Genomic DNA, 20321 nt, shown 5'->3' on the forward strand with positions numbered 1-20321 from the left:
AGAGACTCGAAGATAATGAACTCCTGGACCTCTCTGGCCCCCATACCTGACCTCCTCACCACCTCGCTGGATGGCTGCAGGTGTTGGGGACTCCCTCCACCACTGTCTCATTGTGCCTGGTCGCAGTCCCCAGCCAATGGGTTGCCAAGGCTCATCTCCCTCACTCTGCTGTCCTCTCTCACTTACTGCAGCCCCCAGGGCTGAAAGTGCTCTAAGCCTGGGAGTGTCTGGAAGTCCAGTAGAGGGGGCCCTAGGGACACTATGGAGGCCCTACATAGACTGTCCCTTCCCTTTGCCCAATCTCCATCTGACACTGCAGATGCCACACAGGTCAACTCTAGAGCTAATGGAGGCTGATGTGCTGGAGGGAGAAGGAGAAGGGATGGATGGGGGTTGAGCTGTTGAGGTGTCTGTGGCAAAACCCACATGGATAAGGAAACAAGGCTATGACTCCCTAATGGCAGAAGGAAAAAAAGAAAATGTTTGTTCCCACGGAGGACTGAACACAGGAGATGTTGTGTTAGCCAATAACTATGTAGTATTACGTGATGAGAACCATTTTGAGCACTTTTGTACATTAATTCACTTAATTTTTGTAAGCTTCCCCTCAGGTAGATACTATTATTATTCCGACTTGCAGATGAAGAACTGAAGTATAGAAAAGTTCAGTAACTTGCCACATGCTCGGTGGTAAGTGGTGGAGGCAGGATTAGAACTTAGGAATTCTGGCTCCTGAGCCCAGCTCCCTATTCTCTGCAGTGCTGTACAAAACTACATACCCAGTATGAGATTTAATATTTTTTTCACAAATACACAGGTATATGATAACACAGATGCTCTTCAATTTACGATGGTGTTACATCCTGATGGGGCCATCTAAAATTAAAGATAAGTAAAAAATGCACATGATCCCTGTCACCTTCTGCAAAGCACACTATAGAGTTTCTCTTATAACCCTCTGGGGATGACTGGGAGCTGAGGTCACTGCTCCTGCCCAGTACAGCAAGAGAGGACGAGACCCGGAGGAGCTGGCCAGGGAAAGGTCCAAATTCAAAATTCCGAGGACAGTTTCTACTGAATGTGTAACACGTTTGCACCATCGCGAAGTTGAAAAATCATAAGTGGAATCTTGTTAAGTTGGGGACACTCTGTGTAATATTCTTTGTCGTTCCATGTTTGAAACGAAGTCCACTAATGGTGGGACTTCTGGCACCAGATTCACCCCCTTTGGAAAGCAAATTTTCATTAGCTTATTTCTGGGGTAGCCCAGATCCCTGGGGTGTGGATGCAGCTGGAGAACTGGCTACAGACAGAAGCGGGACAAAACCCTTGGCTGTTGACAGATTGCACCAGCACTGTCCCCTGCTTCAAAGACCACGGGGTGAACTGAAAAGACTGCTTCATTAATCCTAAAGCTGCCGCTCTCATGCTGAATCATGATTCACATGGAGGTAAATGTGTAACTGGTATGGTTTTAGGAAACATGTTTGCATTTTTAGTTCTAAAGGGAAATACTGGCAATCTTTGTTTTTAATTTCTGACCCCTGCCTTTGTTTGTTTTTGTAATACTCAATGTTTATGTACATCATAGTTTTTAGTGCATAACAATTGTAAAAAAACTTTTTTTGACGTGATGTTTCCATACATTTGCATAACATGCTTTCATCATATCCACCCTCCCTATTATGATCTGGTCCCCTTCCCTAATCATCCTCTTCCTACTTTCACAATGTCTTTTTAAAATTTTCCTTCCAGATTCCACATATGAAATGCAATACTTGTCTTTGTCTGGCTTATTTTGCTTAGCATGAGGATCTCCATTCATTTTCCTTCAAATGGTTCGATATTGTTCTTCATGGCTGATTAGTATTTCAGTGTGTGTGTGTGTGTGTGTGTGTGTGTGTGTGACATTTTCTTTATCCATTCATCTGTTGATGGCTATCCATTCATCTGGGTAGGCTGATTCCATAACTTTGCTATCATAAATAGTACTGCAATTGACATGTTATTCTTTTCACGTTATTTTTGTGTTGTGCATGCATAGGGTGTGAAATCTAATTTGTGTGGTCAATTAGTCAGTCAGTTCAATTCACCCCTTGGTGAATTTATGCCACAATGAGTTCACTGTGATCCTCCTATGGCACAGTTTTAGGCTCCCAAGATACAGAGACTCAAGATACATAGTCTATAGCCTCATGGGTCAGTTGGGGCTGACAGATTACATGCAAACAAAGAAATGCAATAATGAAGGTGATTTCACAAAAGAATAGATATACTCAAGGAGAAAGTAACACATAGTGGTGCTCAAGAGAGCACAGAGACTGGGACAGAATTGTTCCTGAGATACCTCATCTTGTTTCATGTGCATTTATTACCTCTTGTGTTAAGTGTTTGGATTCAGAGGAAAAGTGAACCGTAGGTCCTGTCCTCTGTAGCAGCAGCAATAACAGATGGGAATGTGTTCCCAATCTAAGTTCCAAGAGGATTGACCTATGACCTGTCCGAATTGTCAGGGAAACCTTCCCCTGGATAACAATGGCATTAAAATGTTAATGACACCAAGTCTATCTGGCTTGAGTACTGAGGGTGAACTATGGCCACTACTCAGTTTGATTTTGGAAATGTCTTAATTGGAAACATTCACACAGAGATCTCTGCTCTGGTATTACAACCTTAAGCCTGAGTTGGGGTACAGCTCAGTGATAGAGAACCCGCCTAGCATGCACACAGCCCTGGTAATTCCCAGCACTATAAAACAAACAAAATCCCTTAAGCACATGTTTATTGATGATTACTTAAGTATTCTGGACCTGCTTCTCCCAGAGGCAGTTAGAACATGCTAAACTGGTATTGCATAAAAAAAAATAAAAAAATAAAGCACACACACAAGCTTGTGCATTCAGCAAATATAGCCCAGTGAGCAACAGTCAGCTCATTCGCCAAGAGGGGAGCAGGGCATCTTGCTGCCTCTGGGTGAACACAAGCGATGAACATGGAGAAGGTCAATTCCATGGACTTTGGAGAATTTGTGGATGTGTTTGGAAATGTCATTGAGAGGTGCCCTCTGATTGCAGCAGCTGTCTGGTCCCAGCGTCCGTTCTTTGACTTGGAAGATTTAGAGAAGCACTTTTTTGCCTTTATAGATGCTCTTCCACAGTCAGGTAAGGCTTCAGTATTAGGCACTCAGTATTAGACCCAAAAGGATTTCAAATATGCTTATCAAAATGTTTTTAGAGGGGCTACGGTTGGTAGCTCAGTGAGAGAGTGCTTGCCTAGCATGTATGGGGCACTGGGTTCAATCCACATAAAAATAAATAAAATAAAGGTATTTCCAGGCATGGTGGCACACACCTGTAATCTCAGTGGCTTGGGAGGCTGAAGCAGGAGGATTGTGAGTTCAAAGCCAGCTTCAGTAATTTAGCGAGCATGGCCCTAAGCAACTCAGCGAGACCCTGTCTCTAAATAAAACATGGAAGAAGGCTAGGCTGGGGATCTGGCTCAATGGTTAAGTGCCCCTGGGTTCAATCCCCAGCAACAAATAAATAAATAGATAGATAGATATAGATAGATAGATAGATAGATAGTACTTTGTGCCCATCTACAATTAAAAATTTTTTTTTTAATCTTTTAGAAGCCAGGCACAGTGGTACATGCCTGAAATCCCAGCAACTCAGGAGGTTGAGGCAGGAGGATCACAAGTTCAAAGCCAGCCTTGGCAATTTAGTGAGACCCCCGTCTCAAGATAAAAATATAAAAAAGGGATAGGGATGTGGCTTAGTGGCTAAGCACCCCTAGGTTCAATCCCCGGTACCAAATAAATAAATATATAGGTAGATAGATGTAGATATATAGTTATCTTAGTCTAGTTGCCTATACTTGCTGTATTTAGCTCTTTTTATTAGGTTTAATTAATCAATGTCCTTGGGTTTAGTAAGAAGCTGAGCACTTGCAAGGTGTTAGGCCCAAAGTGACTTGAAACAACTTACGTGAGCTAAGGTAGAGTCACTGTTAAATATTAGACATGGAGGTCACCAGGGGGACCTGGGTGAAAGGCCTCATAGTGATTTAGAGGCCAAAGGTCAGGCCGAGGGCCCACCCCCACTTGGCCACACAGTGTTCACTGTGGTAGTGTCCTGAATGTGAGAGAGGTGAGAACAGATACCAGGAAACCTCGGAGGCTAGGGGAAAGAGCAAGTGGCTGACATTTTTACCAGAAAGGGCCAGTTTGGAAGTTACTACTGAGGAAAGAGAATTCATTCAGATCAGGGACTCCCCGGAAGAGTAAGGGGAGAAAAGAGGAGAAACTGAGGAAATCCCTCTGGAGAAAGGGAAATGAATTATTAGTTTCTTCTGAAGAGAAAGAGAAAATCGAGGCGTTTCTGGCTTGGATGGGGGAGGAGAGGGGTGGCAGTTTAGGCCAGCCTGCAGGACCAATGCCCAGCTGTGCAGGGATTCTGAGGCCGAGGGTTAGCAGCCCAGAGTGCTCCATACCCTGTGGAGGACCTGACATGCCTCAGGGGATGAGGATAGGGGACAAGGGCCACCTTCACACAGTGGCCTTCCATAGACATCTGGATCCGGGAATGAGACCTGCAGCTCTCCTCTGTCCCATGAAGGAGCCCACAGAATTTTGAGATCCTGCATGGCCTCCAGTTGTCAGATGAAAGTCTCCAAAATGACTCAGTTAAGTTCATTTTGAGCACATCTAGGAAGAGCAGAGGGTGATGTTATAAAAATCAAACTGACAGATACATGGGGGCTGTGTTGACATTCACCCACTTCTTGGGGTTTCTTCAAAGTTATGGCAGCCACAGGCTCAGATGTGAAGGGGGCTGACAGACTTGGAGTCCTCTGACCCACACTGAGCAAGGTGACTCTGGCTTCTCAGCTCAAAGCCTGCCAGGGGAGCTGGAAGGAGCAGGGGACTATGGGAGCCCAAGCTCACAACGCCTGACCAGAAAATAAAGGAGGAAAAATGAAAACCTCTTGAGCCTCAGGGAGAAACCACATTGAAAAGGTTTTCATGACATTTTCTATCAGGAGAAGGAAAATCCCAGGATTTGTCTTAACATCCAAAAAAGTATCAGGGCCAAGGAGGGAATATATTAAAAGAGAAAGACAGGATGACTCAAATTTATTAGTCATTGATTTGTCCAGTTATTCAACAAACATTTAAAGTTTATTATTCTATACTTGGAACTTAGATAATAAAATGAAAATATCCCCTTTTTATCTTCTTTCCCACCAACACTCACCCCAAGCTGTTTGACCTGAGGTTCTTGGGGTGTGGGGCAGGCTGGGGTAGTACCTCCTTCCTGAGGCAATATCCTTCCTGATGGGGTGGAGCCTCTGTCTTCCAGCTGGTGTTGGAACCCTAGAGCACTCAGGGGTGGGATATTAAGATCTGATAGAAGTGTGCTCAACAAATGAACCTAACTATACCTGAGGTGCTGTTGAAAGAGGGTGGATCCTAGTATAACCTCTTTCCCTCATGTTTTAACTTTGGTGATTTTAGTATGGGTCAGAGGGACAAAATGGCTGGAGGGAATTTGGGCCAACTGGACTGTTCTTTGCTTCCACAGTAGATAGCTCTTTGAGGGGAACTCCCTGCTTCTCAGCCCTCTCCTAGTGTCCGGGAGGCAGCTGGGAGCAGAGCCTCCATGCTGTCGGGGTGGCTGTCTGTATCTAATCATCTTAATGACATTAGATAAGTAATGTTAGCAATGGTGATAATAATAACAGATAGCCAGCATTTATTGAACTTTTACCACTGGTGTATTCCAGGTACTTTTCCAGACACTTTGTATTTGTTAATTGATTCAATCCCTGTAATAATCCTTCAAAATAAGTAGTGCTATTAGAATTGGTTGTCCCATTTTAGAGATGAGAAAACTGAGGTAGACACAGAGAGATTAATTTGAATAAGGACACTCAGCTAGAAAGTGGCAGAATTAGGATTCTAATAACTCTCATAATCGCCCCAGTGGCTTTTGAAGAAAGAGGCAGAACTGGAGTTAACCCAGTTCCAGTGAATCAGATACAGAATCTAGAAACAGTATCTAAGGGTATTTATTATTCATTCACTAATTAATTCAATTCACATTAATCCTTGGTTGCTCAGACTCCATGTTTTGTTGTTCAAATAGTCAAATAAAATGATCTATTGCACAGTGTGGCAACTATAGTGAACACTAATCTATTGTATACTTGACAGTTGGTTAGAGCACAGACTTTATTTTATTATAGTCCTGGGGATTGAACCCAGGGCTTCATGCATGCAAGGTAAGTGCTGTACCATAAAGCTACCTCCCCAGCTTAAAGTATAGATTTTGGGGGGAGGAGGGGATTGAACTCAGGGGACCCCACAACTGAGCCATGTCCCTAGCCCTATTTTGTATTTTATTAGAGACAAGTTCTTACTGAGTTGCTTAGCACCTTGCTAAATTGCTGAGGCTGACTTTGAACTTGAGATCCTCTTGCCTCTGCCTCCCCAGCTGCTGGGATTACAGGCATGCACCACCACCCCAGCCTAAAGTATAGATTTTTAAATGTTTTTAACATTAAAAGGTAAGCACGTGGGCTGGAAATGTAGCTCAGTGGTAGAGTGCTTACCTAGCACGTTAAGGCCCTGGGTATCATCCCCAGGACCACAAAACCAAAAGAAAACAAAGTAAGTATGTGAGGTAATGGATATGTTAAATAACTTGATTTCAGCATTTCACAATGCATACAATGTCAAACATCAAGTTTTTCACCATAATATATACAACATTTATTTGTCAAAAAAATCAAAATGGGATTTATTGCATAGTCTAGCTTTTGCCTTTGGATAGTAAAGAACAAACTGGGTGTAGTAGAAAACTAGAAAAGACCTTAGAGAGACGCACAGGATATGGTAATTTACCTGGTCAAGGATTTGTTTTAGGTGATCTAGGAATACCATTGACAGACAACTGAAAATCAATTTCTATAGTAAACCAAAGTTGGCAGTCCATTTAGGTTAGAGATAATGATGATTGGCCAGTAGATGGCAGTACAGGATCAATGTTTGGCTCCTGCCCTACCTGACAAAGCATCCTCTCTAGCCAATCAGTTTCCCTCAACTAGCCTTGAGGGGAAAGGCTTCCCAAACAAGAGGAATGGCTATAGTAGAAGGAGGCAGGTTGAAACACACCCACAACTTGAGCCAATTCAGGACTGATTGGTGTTAAAAAATCAAAGAGTGAACTGGGATGTAGCTCAGTGGTAGAGTTTAGCAATCACAAGGCTCTGGATTCAATCTCTAGCAACCTCCCCACCCCCACCAAAAGCAATAAAACTTTCCTAAGAGTTAATTACACAGTGATGTGATGTTTCAGAATTAAGTAATGCCATAACTTAATATTTAATACTTATCAGAGAATAGATTTGTTAAATTAATGAAGCAATTAGATACTAAGATTTCTCTTATATACAGGCTAGAAGAGGTTTAGATCAAGCTATTAAAAATGTGTTCATTTGGCCAGGCACGGAGGCACATACCTGTAATCCCCGCGACTCTGCTGAGGCAGGAGGATCTCGAGTTCAAGGTCAGAGAAGGCAACTTAGTGAGACCTTGTCTCAAAAAAAGTGGGGGAGCTATTGGAGGAATAACTTAACTATAGAGGACCTCTAGTTCAATCCCCAGCAACCCTGAAAACACACAAAATGTTCATTTGTTTATTTAGTCCAAAAATAAATAAATACTACTCCTCCTCAAGAGTGATATGTTGGGTGATAAATGCTTTCTGAGCGCCCCTTCTGTATGATTCATGCACCATCATGGGCACAGATCAGTGCCCTCAATGGTCTTATATTCTAATGAAGACAGAATTAACATAAATAAATATGATTCTTTCCGATTCAATAAATCATTAGAAGAAAATATGTATGTTGTAGAAAATAAAGGAGGTCTTTCTTAGAAGGTGGAATTTAAATTTAAAACCAAAAGATAAAAAAGAAGCAGTCAAGACATAGAATGAGGTTACTATGGGAAACGGTACCTGGGTTTGGAGTGAATTTGATATTTGTGGGGACACAGAAAGACAAAGGTGATTGGAGAGTTGTGAAGAGTGGAGGGATGTGAGGGGAAAGAATCAGACAGGGTCGGATTGTGGAGAGCTTTTCAGGTAAAGAGTTTGGTTTCCTCCATGTGTAATGAGACACCATCAGGTTTACCTTTTAAAATGGTTGTTGTGTGGGGACCACATCAGGTCCAGGGACTGTTGTAGGAATAAAGTGAAAGATGGGCTTTCTTGGACTATGATTGGGGTAGTAAAGATGGAGAGATGTCACTGAATTTCTAGAACAGATGTTAGAGACAAAAGGATTCTTTTTAGTGGATTTGATGGGCAGAGAGGAAGATCAGAAACAAAGACTATTAAGGATAACTCTTAAGTTTTAGTCTGAGCAACTGGGTGGTTGGTTTGGGAGGTAGAGATGGAAGTAGGAAGTTTGCTAAGTCTGAAATGCCTAATAACCATCCAAATGAAACTGGTGAGTATTTAGTTGGAACACAGCAAAGGAACTCAATAGAAAGCTAGATGCTAACCTAGATCTGGGTGTCACCAAAGAATTGATGGTATTTAAAACCACAGGACTGGATTAGAGCACTTAGTGGGTAAATGGAGAAGGAAAGCACTGAGTCCTGAGTCCTAGAGTACTTCAGTGTAGAGCTGGCAGAGCAGGATCAAAGAAGTGAGGAGGAGAGTCCACCATGTGACATGTTCAGGAGAAAGAAGAGTATGGGCATTAGGCACTGTGCTCAGGCAAGATGCCTGTCTTCTGTGATCCTCAGGAATACAGGTTGGTTTGGGGGTGGGACTGGAAGCTTGATAGAATGAATCTGGAAAGAGAAGTGAGAAAGTAGGTCACTAGACAACTCCTTTGAAGAGAGGAAAAGGGGAAGGAGAATTTAGAGGACAAAAGGGAATCAAAGGAAGACTTCAGTTTTGTTTATGGGATGAAACATTCTAAAGCATGTTTGGATAAGGATGGGGGTATACCAATATCTGAAATTGCAGAAGCAAAAGTCTGAGAAAGAAAGGGGGCCCTGGGACCTTCAAGAACACAAATGGAGGGGTTGGTATTTGATAGAGGGGAAAGTCATCTCTTATGCCAGAAAGTGTGAACACAGTAGTGGGAACAGACTCAGGGAGGCATGTGGACTGCTATGGGACTCTGAGCAATTGTCTTCTGGTCACTGGCCACCCTTGCACCCACCCACACACACTTTCTTCTCCTCTGGGAACAGAGGGTAGGTTATGCCAGGAACTCTTCTATGTGCAGATTCATATCCTGTAGTTCCAGCAATACACATCCACACCTATATCTTTAGAAGTGATAGCCAGTAGCACAATCAGTAAGTCCAGAATTTCAGGGGGGCGGGAAGAACAGGTAGCATTGAAGATGTTCTTAGAACCAATTAGGGCATTGAGGTGGCCCAGGAGCATGGTTGGGCATCCCAGGTGGGGAACCCCCCAGGACTGGAGTCAGCTCACAGTCTCCAGCCCTCCCCTGGGATTTATGGCCATAGCTGGAGTAACTCTAGGATACTCCATTGGTGGGGCTTTGGAGTGAGGAAGGGAAGGTTCTTGCTGCAAACCTATGAGCTGGTGGACACAATTTTACAGCACAGGAGGGCTCAGTGATTTGGGGCAAGGAAGGTTGAGTCTTGGAGCAGATCAGGTTGTATTTCTTTTGGGTAGCTCACCATCCCCTGGGGACTCCTCCCAACACCTCTTTCTATTATAGGCAGCTGAAGGATATGTGTGTGTGCGTGTGTGTACACACACACACACACACACACACACGCCTGCATGCTGGTGTTGTGTACATTTCAGTTCCTCTTTTTTCAATCTAATCTGCCTTTTCTCTGCCCTCTTCTCGCTTCCCTTTCTCTTCTCTCCTTTCCTCCCTGCCAGAGTAGAAAATACATGCTCAGTCCTAGGCAAACATTAACCCCAGGGCGATGCTTTCAAGACGGGAGATAAATCCGAGGGGAGTGAGAAGTGAGGTGCAAGGGCAAGAAGGGCAAGAGGCAGTTCTGGCGTTCCGTTCCGAGCTGCTCCGCCACCTGCGGCTGCTCCCCAAGTGCTCTGGGGATCAGGTGCAAGGGGGCGATGGGTGGAAAGACCCCCACCCACTTCCCGCAGCTTGGGCTGGTCCTGGAAAGAGTAATAAATGGGGGGATGGGGAGTTGGAGCCCCCTGACTGGGTGAGGGGACGGACCGACTGCTTTGAAACAGTATGTGAAGAGGAGGTGTCCTGCTGGTCCTGGCAAAGACTCCATAACTCGCATTTCCTATTTCCGCGCAGCCAGGGTGCTTTGCTGGTCCCGGGACTGGGTGGTCGCACAGGGTGGATGGGTGGCGGGATCCTGGCGCCGAGCCGCGTGTCGTGGCACGGCCAACCGCGGGCCCAGGGTTGGGCAGCTCCCCCAGGGTGGGGAATTTAACACCCACATTTTCGCACCATCTGGCCAGCCCAGGCTGGACACGGGGAGCAAAGGAGAACTAATCCAGCTTGCAGTGGCCAAGGGGCAGGGCACCCATGGGAGGAGCTCGAAAGCAATGGTGTTAGAGAGGTTGGATTATTGGTGAGTTTCCTTTTGAACTCTCTTTAACCTTGCTTGGCAACCAGGCCCCTAAAAAAAAAAAAAAAAAAAAAAAAACGATTGGGATTTGGGGTGAGGGTCCAGGTGCAGTCCACTGAGTGACATTAGACAGGCCACATAACCCCTCTGAGCCTTCATCCAATACTCTTACTAAAACATTATCCACCCCTCGATTCTTTCTAACCCCCCAAACTTTGGTGCATGATTTAATAACATAATCCTAACCATGCTTTTATTGGGCAGATACTATACAGTTTGAGAAAGAAGGGGCTACATCATAAATAAAGTTAAAAAAATCTCAGCTTTGTCGATATGTAATTTATGAAAGGGTGCATTAAACGGTCCCCATTTCCAATAGAACCGCATACCTATTCCCAGTGCCAAAGGCAGACAATGGCTTTATTGAGATAGGAAGAGCCAGGGACTTCCTGTGGTACCTTGGTCCAGTTCCACTGGGTTTACTACAAGTAATAATAATGACTATAGATGTTTACTAGGCATTAGGCATGTGCTTTGGGTAAATGAATTGTCTCTAATCCTCACAACAAGTTAGGTATTATTGCCCTAATTTAACTGATAGTCACTCTCTGCTTACTGTATCTTGCTTAGACAGAGGAATTCTAATTCTCTCTTTGGAGTGCTAAGCGGAAAGATTAGCCAGGGCTCAGAGAAAACGTCTGGGTTAGGAATTGGGATTCCAGGTATTACAGCAGGGTTTCCCAATTTTAGGCCTAAGAGATTAAGAGAAGCTTTATTCCAAGAGAACTCCCGGAGACTCTTAGGAATCTACAGTGGAAGAAGGGGAATAAAGCCCTAGCAGAGTGGATGGTGGGTGGCTGTAATTTTCCTAAAAAGAGGAAAGTCACTTGCATTCAAAGGGCTGTGGAATTCCGGTTGGAAATGGGTTTCTTTGCAGCTAATCTCCGAGGCGCTTTGGATGCTTGATTCCAGAAACCCAGGACTCACACTTAGGGTCACAAAATCTTGGGCATTTATTTGCCAAGCCCCATGGATATTATCCCAAGGATCCACCCCGCCCCTGCCTGTTCTCCTTTGGAGCAGAACGAAACTCATTCCAGGGCTTTTGCAGGAAGTCTTCAGGCCCTTGCGTCCGGCCCCTTTCAACATCAAAGCCCCCCTGAGAGCAAAGGACTTTGAAAAGATACGAAATGCTCGGCTCCTTATCGCATCCCGGCTCTCTCCCAAGCAGGTCGTAAATTCCGAGCCTCCTCGGCCGCCCTTTCTCCCCTCCACTCTACTTGCCCCAAGGTCTCAAAGGACAAACTTGTCACTCCCGCCCCGCCCCCGGTCCCGGTGGGGACCGAATGTTGCGGGGACAGAGGGTCGCGAGGTCTGGGGCTTGTGAGAAGGGAGGGTGCAGTGGGTGCCTTGCGCCGCCAGGACGCCACTATCCCGGGACCCGTCTTCCCTCTCTCAGCCTCCTACCGGGCGGGGCGGAGTAGGGGGCTGGATTGGGTCGGCAAGCGGCGACCCCGCGGAGCCAGCAGCCAGAAGCGCGGCGCTTTCTCCCAGCTGCTTGGAGAGGAGCAGGCGCCATAACACGCTCCCACCGAATGTCTGTTTCTCTCCTCAGGACAGGAGGGCATCCTGCGCTGCCACCCGGACCTGGCAGGTCGCGAGCAGCAGCGGGGCACGCTCTCTGCCGAATCGCAGCGGGAACAGAGCGGCGCGGGCTTGACAAGCCTGAGCGCAGAAGAGCGGCAGCAGCTGGAGAAGCTCAACGCGCAGTACCGCGCGCGCTTCGGCTTCCCCTTCGTGCTCGCCGCGCGTCTCAGCAACCGGGCGGCGGTTCCTAGAGAGCTGGAGCGCCGGCTGCACTGCCAGCCAGCGCAAGAGCTGCGCACGGCCCTGGGCGAGGTGAAGAAAATTGGCCACCTGCGCCTTGTCGACCTTCTCGGTGCCGACTCCTCCAGGCTGTAGAAGCTGCGCGAGCTGGGGACCCCCGGACGCCTGACTGACCCGGCGCTGGGCGCGCGGCGCTGGAGGCTGACATGGGCCTGGAACGGCGTCCACAAACGCGCACAAAGGAAGTGGAGAATTGAGGCAATCATACGAGTTTTGATGAGCCCTTTGTCCACCCACCCACACGTACACGCTTCTCCAAAATATTTAGATAGTTTAGTGCTTTGCCCCGATTTATCCAGCTCACTGCTTCAATTCTTCACCCGCTTTGCCGCTTGCCGACACCACCAGCCTTTGTGGATTCCAAAGCTCTTAACCAGCTCTGGTTGGCTCCCCCACCCTCTCCTGCTAAGCCTGATCTGCAAAGCAAAACGGATGGAAAAAGGGATCTTTTATTCCGCAGCGGTTTGTCGGCTTGTTTGTTTTCCTTCTCCCACTTTATTTGCTGCACCTGACATTTACATGTGAGCCGAAGCGCCTTTCTCGCTTCTCGCGCAGAGGCACCTACTAAGCCGGAGCTAGCAAAGCAAAGCGCCGGCCTTGGTCTGGGGCTCCGGGGAGCTGCAGGAGGGAAGCTGAGGGCCAGCGTTGGAAAGGCGCTTCGTGGGGGCGGGCGCAGTAGCTGCTACTTTAAGAGTAGTGGCGGCGGGAAGGTGGAATGTCTCTAAACTGTTCTGGCCTGAAGGTTAGGAGTGGGTGGGCCTCTTGTCTTTCCGGACGTGAGTCCTGGGGCGTAGACTGCCTTCGGAAACCAACAGTTATGAAAATAATAATATTCATTTTGTGTCATGATGGGCATTGTGAACCCCAAGATGAAGGCGGTACCCCCTTAGTGTTGATAAAATGGAGGAAATCTGCAGAAATCTTTCCAGGTGGAGTAGGCCTGCTTGGGGCAGCTTGTCGACCTCGGGTTTCAGATTTGAGTTGGGCGGTTCCTTGAACAGGAGGCCAGAACACCCACTGGGGAAGAAGATCAGTATCATGCAGAAGGAGCCCACCACTGTTTCCAAACACCACCCCCACACACGTGTCTCTGCACCCCCGCCCCCAAACAGGCCCCAACAAATATTCCTTAGGCTTATGTTGGCAAAAAACAAACCATCCATGTCCTTCCCAACACAGGCTAGGTAAAAAAGTAAAGGAAGAGTTGGCCCTTTTGAAGACAAGAACTTCCATTAGTGACCGACTTAGTTCAGGGCTTAGCTACAGCAACAAAACAACAGGCACCACCACCACCATCACGGAAAACAACAACCTCTTCTCTAAGAAGAGCTGGGCAGTTGCACTCTTGGTTATGGGGCTGATGGTCCACAAAAATAAATCCCTCCAGAAGAACCAGGAGTTTTAGTGGAGGAACCACTACCTGCCATTCCCTTCTCACAGGTGTTCCTTTCTAATAGTAGGAGTGAAGGTGAGCAAAGCTGGTGGTGGGGGTGGGCGTCAGAGAAACAGGTAGCCACCAGCATCCCAGGCCTGAGCCACTTCTGGGTGGAGGCGCACCAGGTGCACATCAGGCGGGAGCTTCCAGGACTCGGTTCCTGTAACTCTGGGCCCCCAGGCAAGGTGCTGCACCCTAAGCCTGGAGCTAGACGCCCTCTGGTCAGGGTAAGTTGGGGAATTTCCTAACACACAGGAGGACTGCAGCTTGATGAAGAGGATTTTTTTTTTTTTTTTTTGAACCAGGATCCAAATACCAGAGGCTGGGCCTGAGACTCAGAATAACCCACTGTAGTCCAAGCATTCCGCCCAGCCCTGAGGTGAATCCAAGCCCTAAAATGCAGAGTCCACTCTCTTTATGTAAATGTGCTCAACCCAAGATGCGAAGAATCCACCCCGGCAAGATTCCCCCAGCGCTATTTTTAGCCAGTGTGACCTGAACTTCTCAGGCACGACCGCTGTCTCCAGTTACACTATTACATTTCAACAGTTAAAATGTTGCCCGGGAAATTGTTTATTCCTGCGGAAAAGGGTAGGGGTAGAGGCAAACGCTGGATCTGTCTTTTTTTCGAAGGAGGTGGAGGTTATGGGACGAATGCTGACTGCACCAAGCCTCTTCCAAATACACCTGAGCGCTGGCAGCCGTGATGTGGGCGTCGGGCAAGAAAGGGCTGCGGCAAAAGCCATTGCTAAAGCCTCTTGCTTTCCCCTTTCTGGGCAGCAAGAGGCTGAGGCCGTTTCCGAGTCATCTGAGACTGCGGAAGAATGGCAGGGCAGTTTTGGGGGTGGGGGCATATCTTGGCTCAAACGCCCTGTGCTTCTGCAGCCCTTCGCTTGGCACAGACGCTTTCTCGGTTCCTCTCTCTGGTGCGCAGGATACGGGAGACCAACGCAGGCTGATGGGACCGGGCCACCAACTTGGACCCCAGCGCGCTGGCTCGCCAGCCCTGGTTGCTCAGTGAAGAGACAGCTCCGGGGCACGCTCAGCAAACGTCAGGGGCAGAAGTAATTGGTGCAGGTTCCAGGATGAACAATTAACATCTTGCTTATTAATTCGTTAAAAAACAAAACGAAAAGAACCTTGATGGCAACGCTAAGAAGAGTTGGAGGGCGAAGATCCGATTTCAATTTTTGTAATCAGACAACCCATCCTTGCACACACACTCTTAAGAGGTGGGGGCCGGTTTCACCAATTTTCACGTCCCTTTAAAATATCAAGCCCAGCCGGCAAATGCTGCTCAAAAAAACGACTTGAGAGTGCAGCTTAGGCTAGGAATTCAGAGCTGAATCCTGTTTCTCACCTCTGTAACTGGGGCCTTTTAAAGAATGTATCTGAAGTGGTGGACTTCTTGGTCTGTATGCCATAGGGGTCTACTGACGCCGATGTGGGCAGAAAGGAAGCGGGGATAGGCAACACTCACATTCTACGCATGACATTTACTCGTTTTAAATTAGACATGAGTCCAGAGAACAGCTACAGGATATCGATTTTTATTTAATAATAAAGACTCCCCCCCCCAGGAAATGTTTACTGTGATACAAATAGTAGATGGAGACCTTCTTTGACAATTGGAGAAAATCTGGGACAGAATTTATGGAAAATTCACCATTCCATAAACTAACAAACTTCAGTTAGCAGGTGCCTGTGAAAGAAATAAGTAGTATTAGGGAAGTGGTCAGAATTATAACTTCAGAAACTTATTGTTCTAGTACTATTCAATGTAGGGGGTAGGGTAGGGTGGGGAGTTCGGATTCCCTGAATCATGCTGGTTGGTTTTGTATTGGGGATATGTTTGCAGGGTGGCATCAGTAGTCATAGTAATAATTAACATCTGTACAGACTGCTGTGGGTAGCAAAGAACACATATTACTAGCTCATTTAAGTTTAGGGACTTGTATAGCTATGAGACCTTTGGAAAATCACCTAACCTCTCTGGGCTGCAGATTCTCCTTTTTAAAATAGAAGAGTTACACAGACTTCTAAGACCCTGACTCCCCTAGAGAAAGCAGCTTGTCAATGGGCCTAGTCAATCAAGAAGAGTGGAACATTTATCTGAGCTTCTTTCCTCACCAGTCACATAAAACTTACCCTGTAGAGCTTCCTGGGAACAAATTTTCATATGATAAACAAAGGTCATTCGGGCATGAGACAATGGTGAGTGAACAAATGCTAATTGAAGGCCCTCCATGCCAAAGCCAGGTGGTAACATTTGGCTGAAGCAGACCTGGAGAGTTGCTGGTTCTCGCCAGCATCAATCAGTTTCTGTTGGGATGGAAGCCTGGGGTCCCTAGGGGGCACCAATCTATAAGACTCCCCGCCCCTGCACAAGGCCTTCTGTATCAGGGATTTAAATCTTTCTCTGTGTTCATCTACCAGACAGAATGACAGTGTATTATACAATTGTACAATGTCCACAGACCCTAATTTCAGAGCAAAGGAAGAAAATGGGCAACTACTAGTTATTTGAATAACATACTCAATGAGCAAAACCAAATTTCTGTATCCAACCATTACCCCCCTCTCTTGAGGCTTTTTATTTTCTTTTGATCCTCTGACCATGAGAATATATTTTTAACAGAGAAGCAGGGGGAAACGTATTCCCTGTCAATAATCAGAAAATTTAGTAATCCCCCAAAGAGAAGAGTGATACAGCTCTGTGTCCTTCTCCTGTGATCTTGCATCCCCATCCCGGCATCTAAGTGATTCAACTGTAGTCTACAATGACCTCACATGAATTCAGGAACTTTTCTTCAGGTAGACAGAACCAGGCGCCCGCCCAGAATGCTTAGCAAGAAAATAGTCTTCACTCTGTAGGGTGAGGGCCACATCTGCTCCTGGGAGTGAAGCCCAGGCAGCTGTGGGCAGCTGCAGCCCCTCCCTTCTGTTCAGGATGAACATGTTTGGCTCCATTGTGGCCTGATGGGGCTGGACAGGTGGTGGACTCTGGGGAGGCCCTACAGAAAGGACACTGTTATTGATTTCCTTCCCTGAGATGTTAGCTGAGTGGGCTGTGACAGGGCAGGGTGGGGTTGTTGGGGGTCAAATCGTCCATTATTGAGTCTTTCTTTGTGTGAGTGATTGTTGATTGAATGAAATGGCTGAAAGTCTCCCTAAACTCACAATTAAGTAGAGATTGAACAGGTTATTTTTTTCCCCCATAGCACTATAGACTGCCCAACTGAATAATTTCACTAGAATACATTCTCTTCCTTCTCACTCTTTCTAAATTCTCCTGGGAATTCAGGTCAATACGGGGAGGGTTCCTAGTGTAGGAAGAAGAGGGGTTTGGGAAGGGCTTCATTCTATGAATAATTTCCTTGATCTAAAAGGGATTCAGAAAGTAGATTTGTGTGCTGAGATGAATACAAACGGCCTGCCCTATCAGGATTATGTGGGCCACTGGGCTTCCCAGTCTCTAGGAGCTACAAATACTGGGCAGAGCAGGATCCCCTTAGCGGGAGCAAACACTGGGGACCTTTGAGCAGGGAGGGAGCTGTGTCAATGATCTGTGGATTTAAGGAGTGTCTCATCTGCCTGGTAGGGCAACCCTCCCCCTTCCGGCAGCTTCCTGCTCCCCATCTCCCTCTGGAGCCCCTTCCAGTGGGGGTCCTAGAAGCTGGGTTCCTCTTCAAGGAATGTGGAATGGCCTCTATATAATTAGGGGGGGGGGAAGACATCCTTTTGATAACCTGGTGGGGCTGCCCTACCCATCTTCCAGTTGCTTTATTTACCTGGATCTCTTTCTTCCCGCCCTCTCTTGCCCTTAGAAGTCAGCTCTGGCTGTGGCTCTGTGTGCTGGCAGCCTCAGCCCCAGCCCAGTTCCAGCCCCAAGCTTCCTGAACAAGTTCACCATCTGCAGAGTGATTGCCACAGGCTTCTTTGACCCCACATTGGGTGGATGATAGAGAGATACAGAATGGAAGGGAGTCTCCAAATACGGGAGTTGGGTTGGGAAGGCCCTTCCCAGTCCCTTCTTGGATATTCTCACCTCAGGCCAGAGGGCTCTTAAAAAGTTGCCAAGCACTTTGGGCCCTAAAATAAGAAAGTCTAGAATAGGATCATAATGCAGGTGGCCCTGTATTCACCAGGGCCATAGGCCTGCACTCTGAGGCTGGAGAACTGCTCCAGTCTAGAGTGGGCCTCTAGAGGACCGGCAAGAACCCCCAACTTGCTAACCTGCTGGGGTTGTGTATATAAAAGACACCCAGGCTTCTTTTTCATCTGCCAACTTCTATAGATGCCAGAACCGATTCTATAACCCTGTTTCTTCAGGGGACCCAGCTGGGCCCTCTTGGCAAAGAGGGGAACACAAATATTGGGGGAACACTTCCACTCAGAGGAGATTATCAAAGACATCATTTACCAACTCCTTTCCCCTCACCAAACAATCCAGACCTTAGGATTGTAGGCAGGATCATGTTAATTCCAGAGAAGCCTTTTTTTTTTTTTTTTTTTGCCATGTGTGAAAGCATTGATTTTCATCATGGTTGCCTTTCTTGGGCTCAAGCACTCTAAATCTTAAGTTTCTCTGTGGCTTCTCCAGCTCTGTGATCCCAAGTTGACCCACTAGAGCCAGAGCAACCCTAGCTGCACCCAAAGCAATTGGGTGCACAGGCTGGAGCCCTTTCTCCGGGGCAGAGCACAGAGACACAGCTGGAAAATGGGGACAATTAGCCAGCAGCCGGCGGCCGGGGTCATAAAAACTCAGGAAGCGGCCACCACAGGGCCCAGGGAATGGCTGTCCCTAATAAAGCGATTGTTCCAAAGAATGCCAGCATTCCGAAGATACAGACTTGCCTCAGCCTGGGCTTCCAGAGCTCAAGCCTGGGAGGGGGTCAAGAGGGACGGAAAGGGGAATTGTACCCAGGAAGAGGAGGAAGATCTTTACTAGATCAAAAGTCTGCAGTGCCCACCACTTAACCTCCCACATTCCTGCCCCATCAGGACTGCGAAAACACCCCTTTCTGTCTTTGCCTGGATTAGGTTTCTGTAATGGGGTTTGCAATTTAATTCTGGCTTTATTTCTTGTGAAGTGAAATGGCACTTGGTTGTCCCAGTCAGGCTTTTGGGAAGTCCTCCAGGAGGACCAAGTGGCAGCTCCTACCTCTTGGGAATACAGCACCTGACTCCTGCATAACCTTGACACCCCCACTTTTAACCTTCTTCCTGACAAAACTCAAAAACACTGGAGGAACCAGAAAGCACAGGTTCCTGCACCCCTAGGCTAGTTCTAATAATGCTTTGGTCTCTTAACTAGATGGCTTGGTGATTGTCACCTGAATGAGGAGGGTAATGACACCAGCTTTGTCCCTGATCGCGGGAGATGTGAGAATCAAGGAAGATAAAGGACACTGGAAAGTGCTCTAGAGATGAAGGGAATAGTGACAAATATCTGAGAGAACCAACAAATGCAGGTGTTCAGGAACAAGAGCGGGCAGCCTACTTGGGTTCTCAGGGAACGCAACACTGGGCAGTCAGCTGCCTCGCTTTGCCCTTATACCCAAGCCTTGCAGCAAAGCTAATTCTCAGAAAGGAGGCAAATGGCCACCATTGGTGCTCTCCAAATTATTGCTAAAATGAAGATGGAAATGGGTGGAAGCCTATTCCTGCTACCTCTGTACTCCTGTCTCATTAGTTCCTGATCCTGACCTCAACACTCCTGTCCCCAAATGGCCATTTCCAGATCTGGGCCCTCTGGCTACAGTGCTCCCTAATTGAAGAGGAATTCCTTCTCAGCCTTTTCGCCCGTGGAGCTTTTCATTAGCAATAATTAATAACGGCCCTGGGTTGCCTTCCCATTCCCTGGAGATGAGAAACAGAATGTTTTACTTTGTAAAGGGGAAAGGATTTTTAAGACAGATATGATGTAAGACACAAATACAAAGGTATGTATTAGCAGAAACTCTGGACTCCTTTTTTTCCTTGATTTTTAGCCACTTACTTAAAAATAATAAACATATGAGTGTACGTCGCTGAATTTTCACAAAACCTACACGCCATGAAATCAGTACTTAGTTCAAGAAATAGAAAGTTACCAACACACTGGCCTCCCCCTCCAGATTTCCCTCCAATTACTGCCCTCCAAGGCAAACACTAGCCAAACTTCTACCACAGGCTCATTGGTTTAAGTTAAGACGTTTGATTCTTGAATATTGTTTTAATGAAATGCTTTAACAACTCAAATCCAAAAGGTAAGGTGAGTTCGAAGACGCAGCCTAATTTATCTTCAGTGGAGGGCGAGCAACTTCATTGGGTAAGAAAATAAATAATTAGCAGTGATAGTTGCTTGGGGCAGCAGCTATCCAGGCCAGGGGCGCAGGGCGAGAA

General features: G+C 46.7%; 1 protein-coding gene across 1 annotated transcript; it reads left to right on the top strand.

Moving 5' to 3' along the window:
- The first annotated feature begins 2986 nt into the window (after nt 1-2986).
- Nucleotides 2987-12574, top strand: Urad (ureidoimidazoline (2-oxo-4-hydroxy-4-carboxy-5-) decarboxylase). Its single transcript, XM_076872727.1, has 2 exons — nt 2987-3161; nt 12228-12574. Exons 1-2 carry the CDS (start codon nt 2987-2989, stop codon nt 12572-12574), a joined length of 522 nt encoding a protein of 173 aa, XP_076728842.1.
- Nucleotides 12575-20321: the final 7747 nt, after the last annotated feature.

Source organism: Callospermophilus lateralis, chromosome 12 (genome assembly GCF_048772815.1).
Source record: "Callospermophilus lateralis isolate mCalLat2 chromosome 12, mCalLat2.hap1, whole genome shotgun sequence".
In the NCBI taxonomy this organism is placed as follows: Eukaryota; Metazoa; Chordata; class Mammalia; order Rodentia; family Sciuridae; genus Callospermophilus; species Callospermophilus lateralis.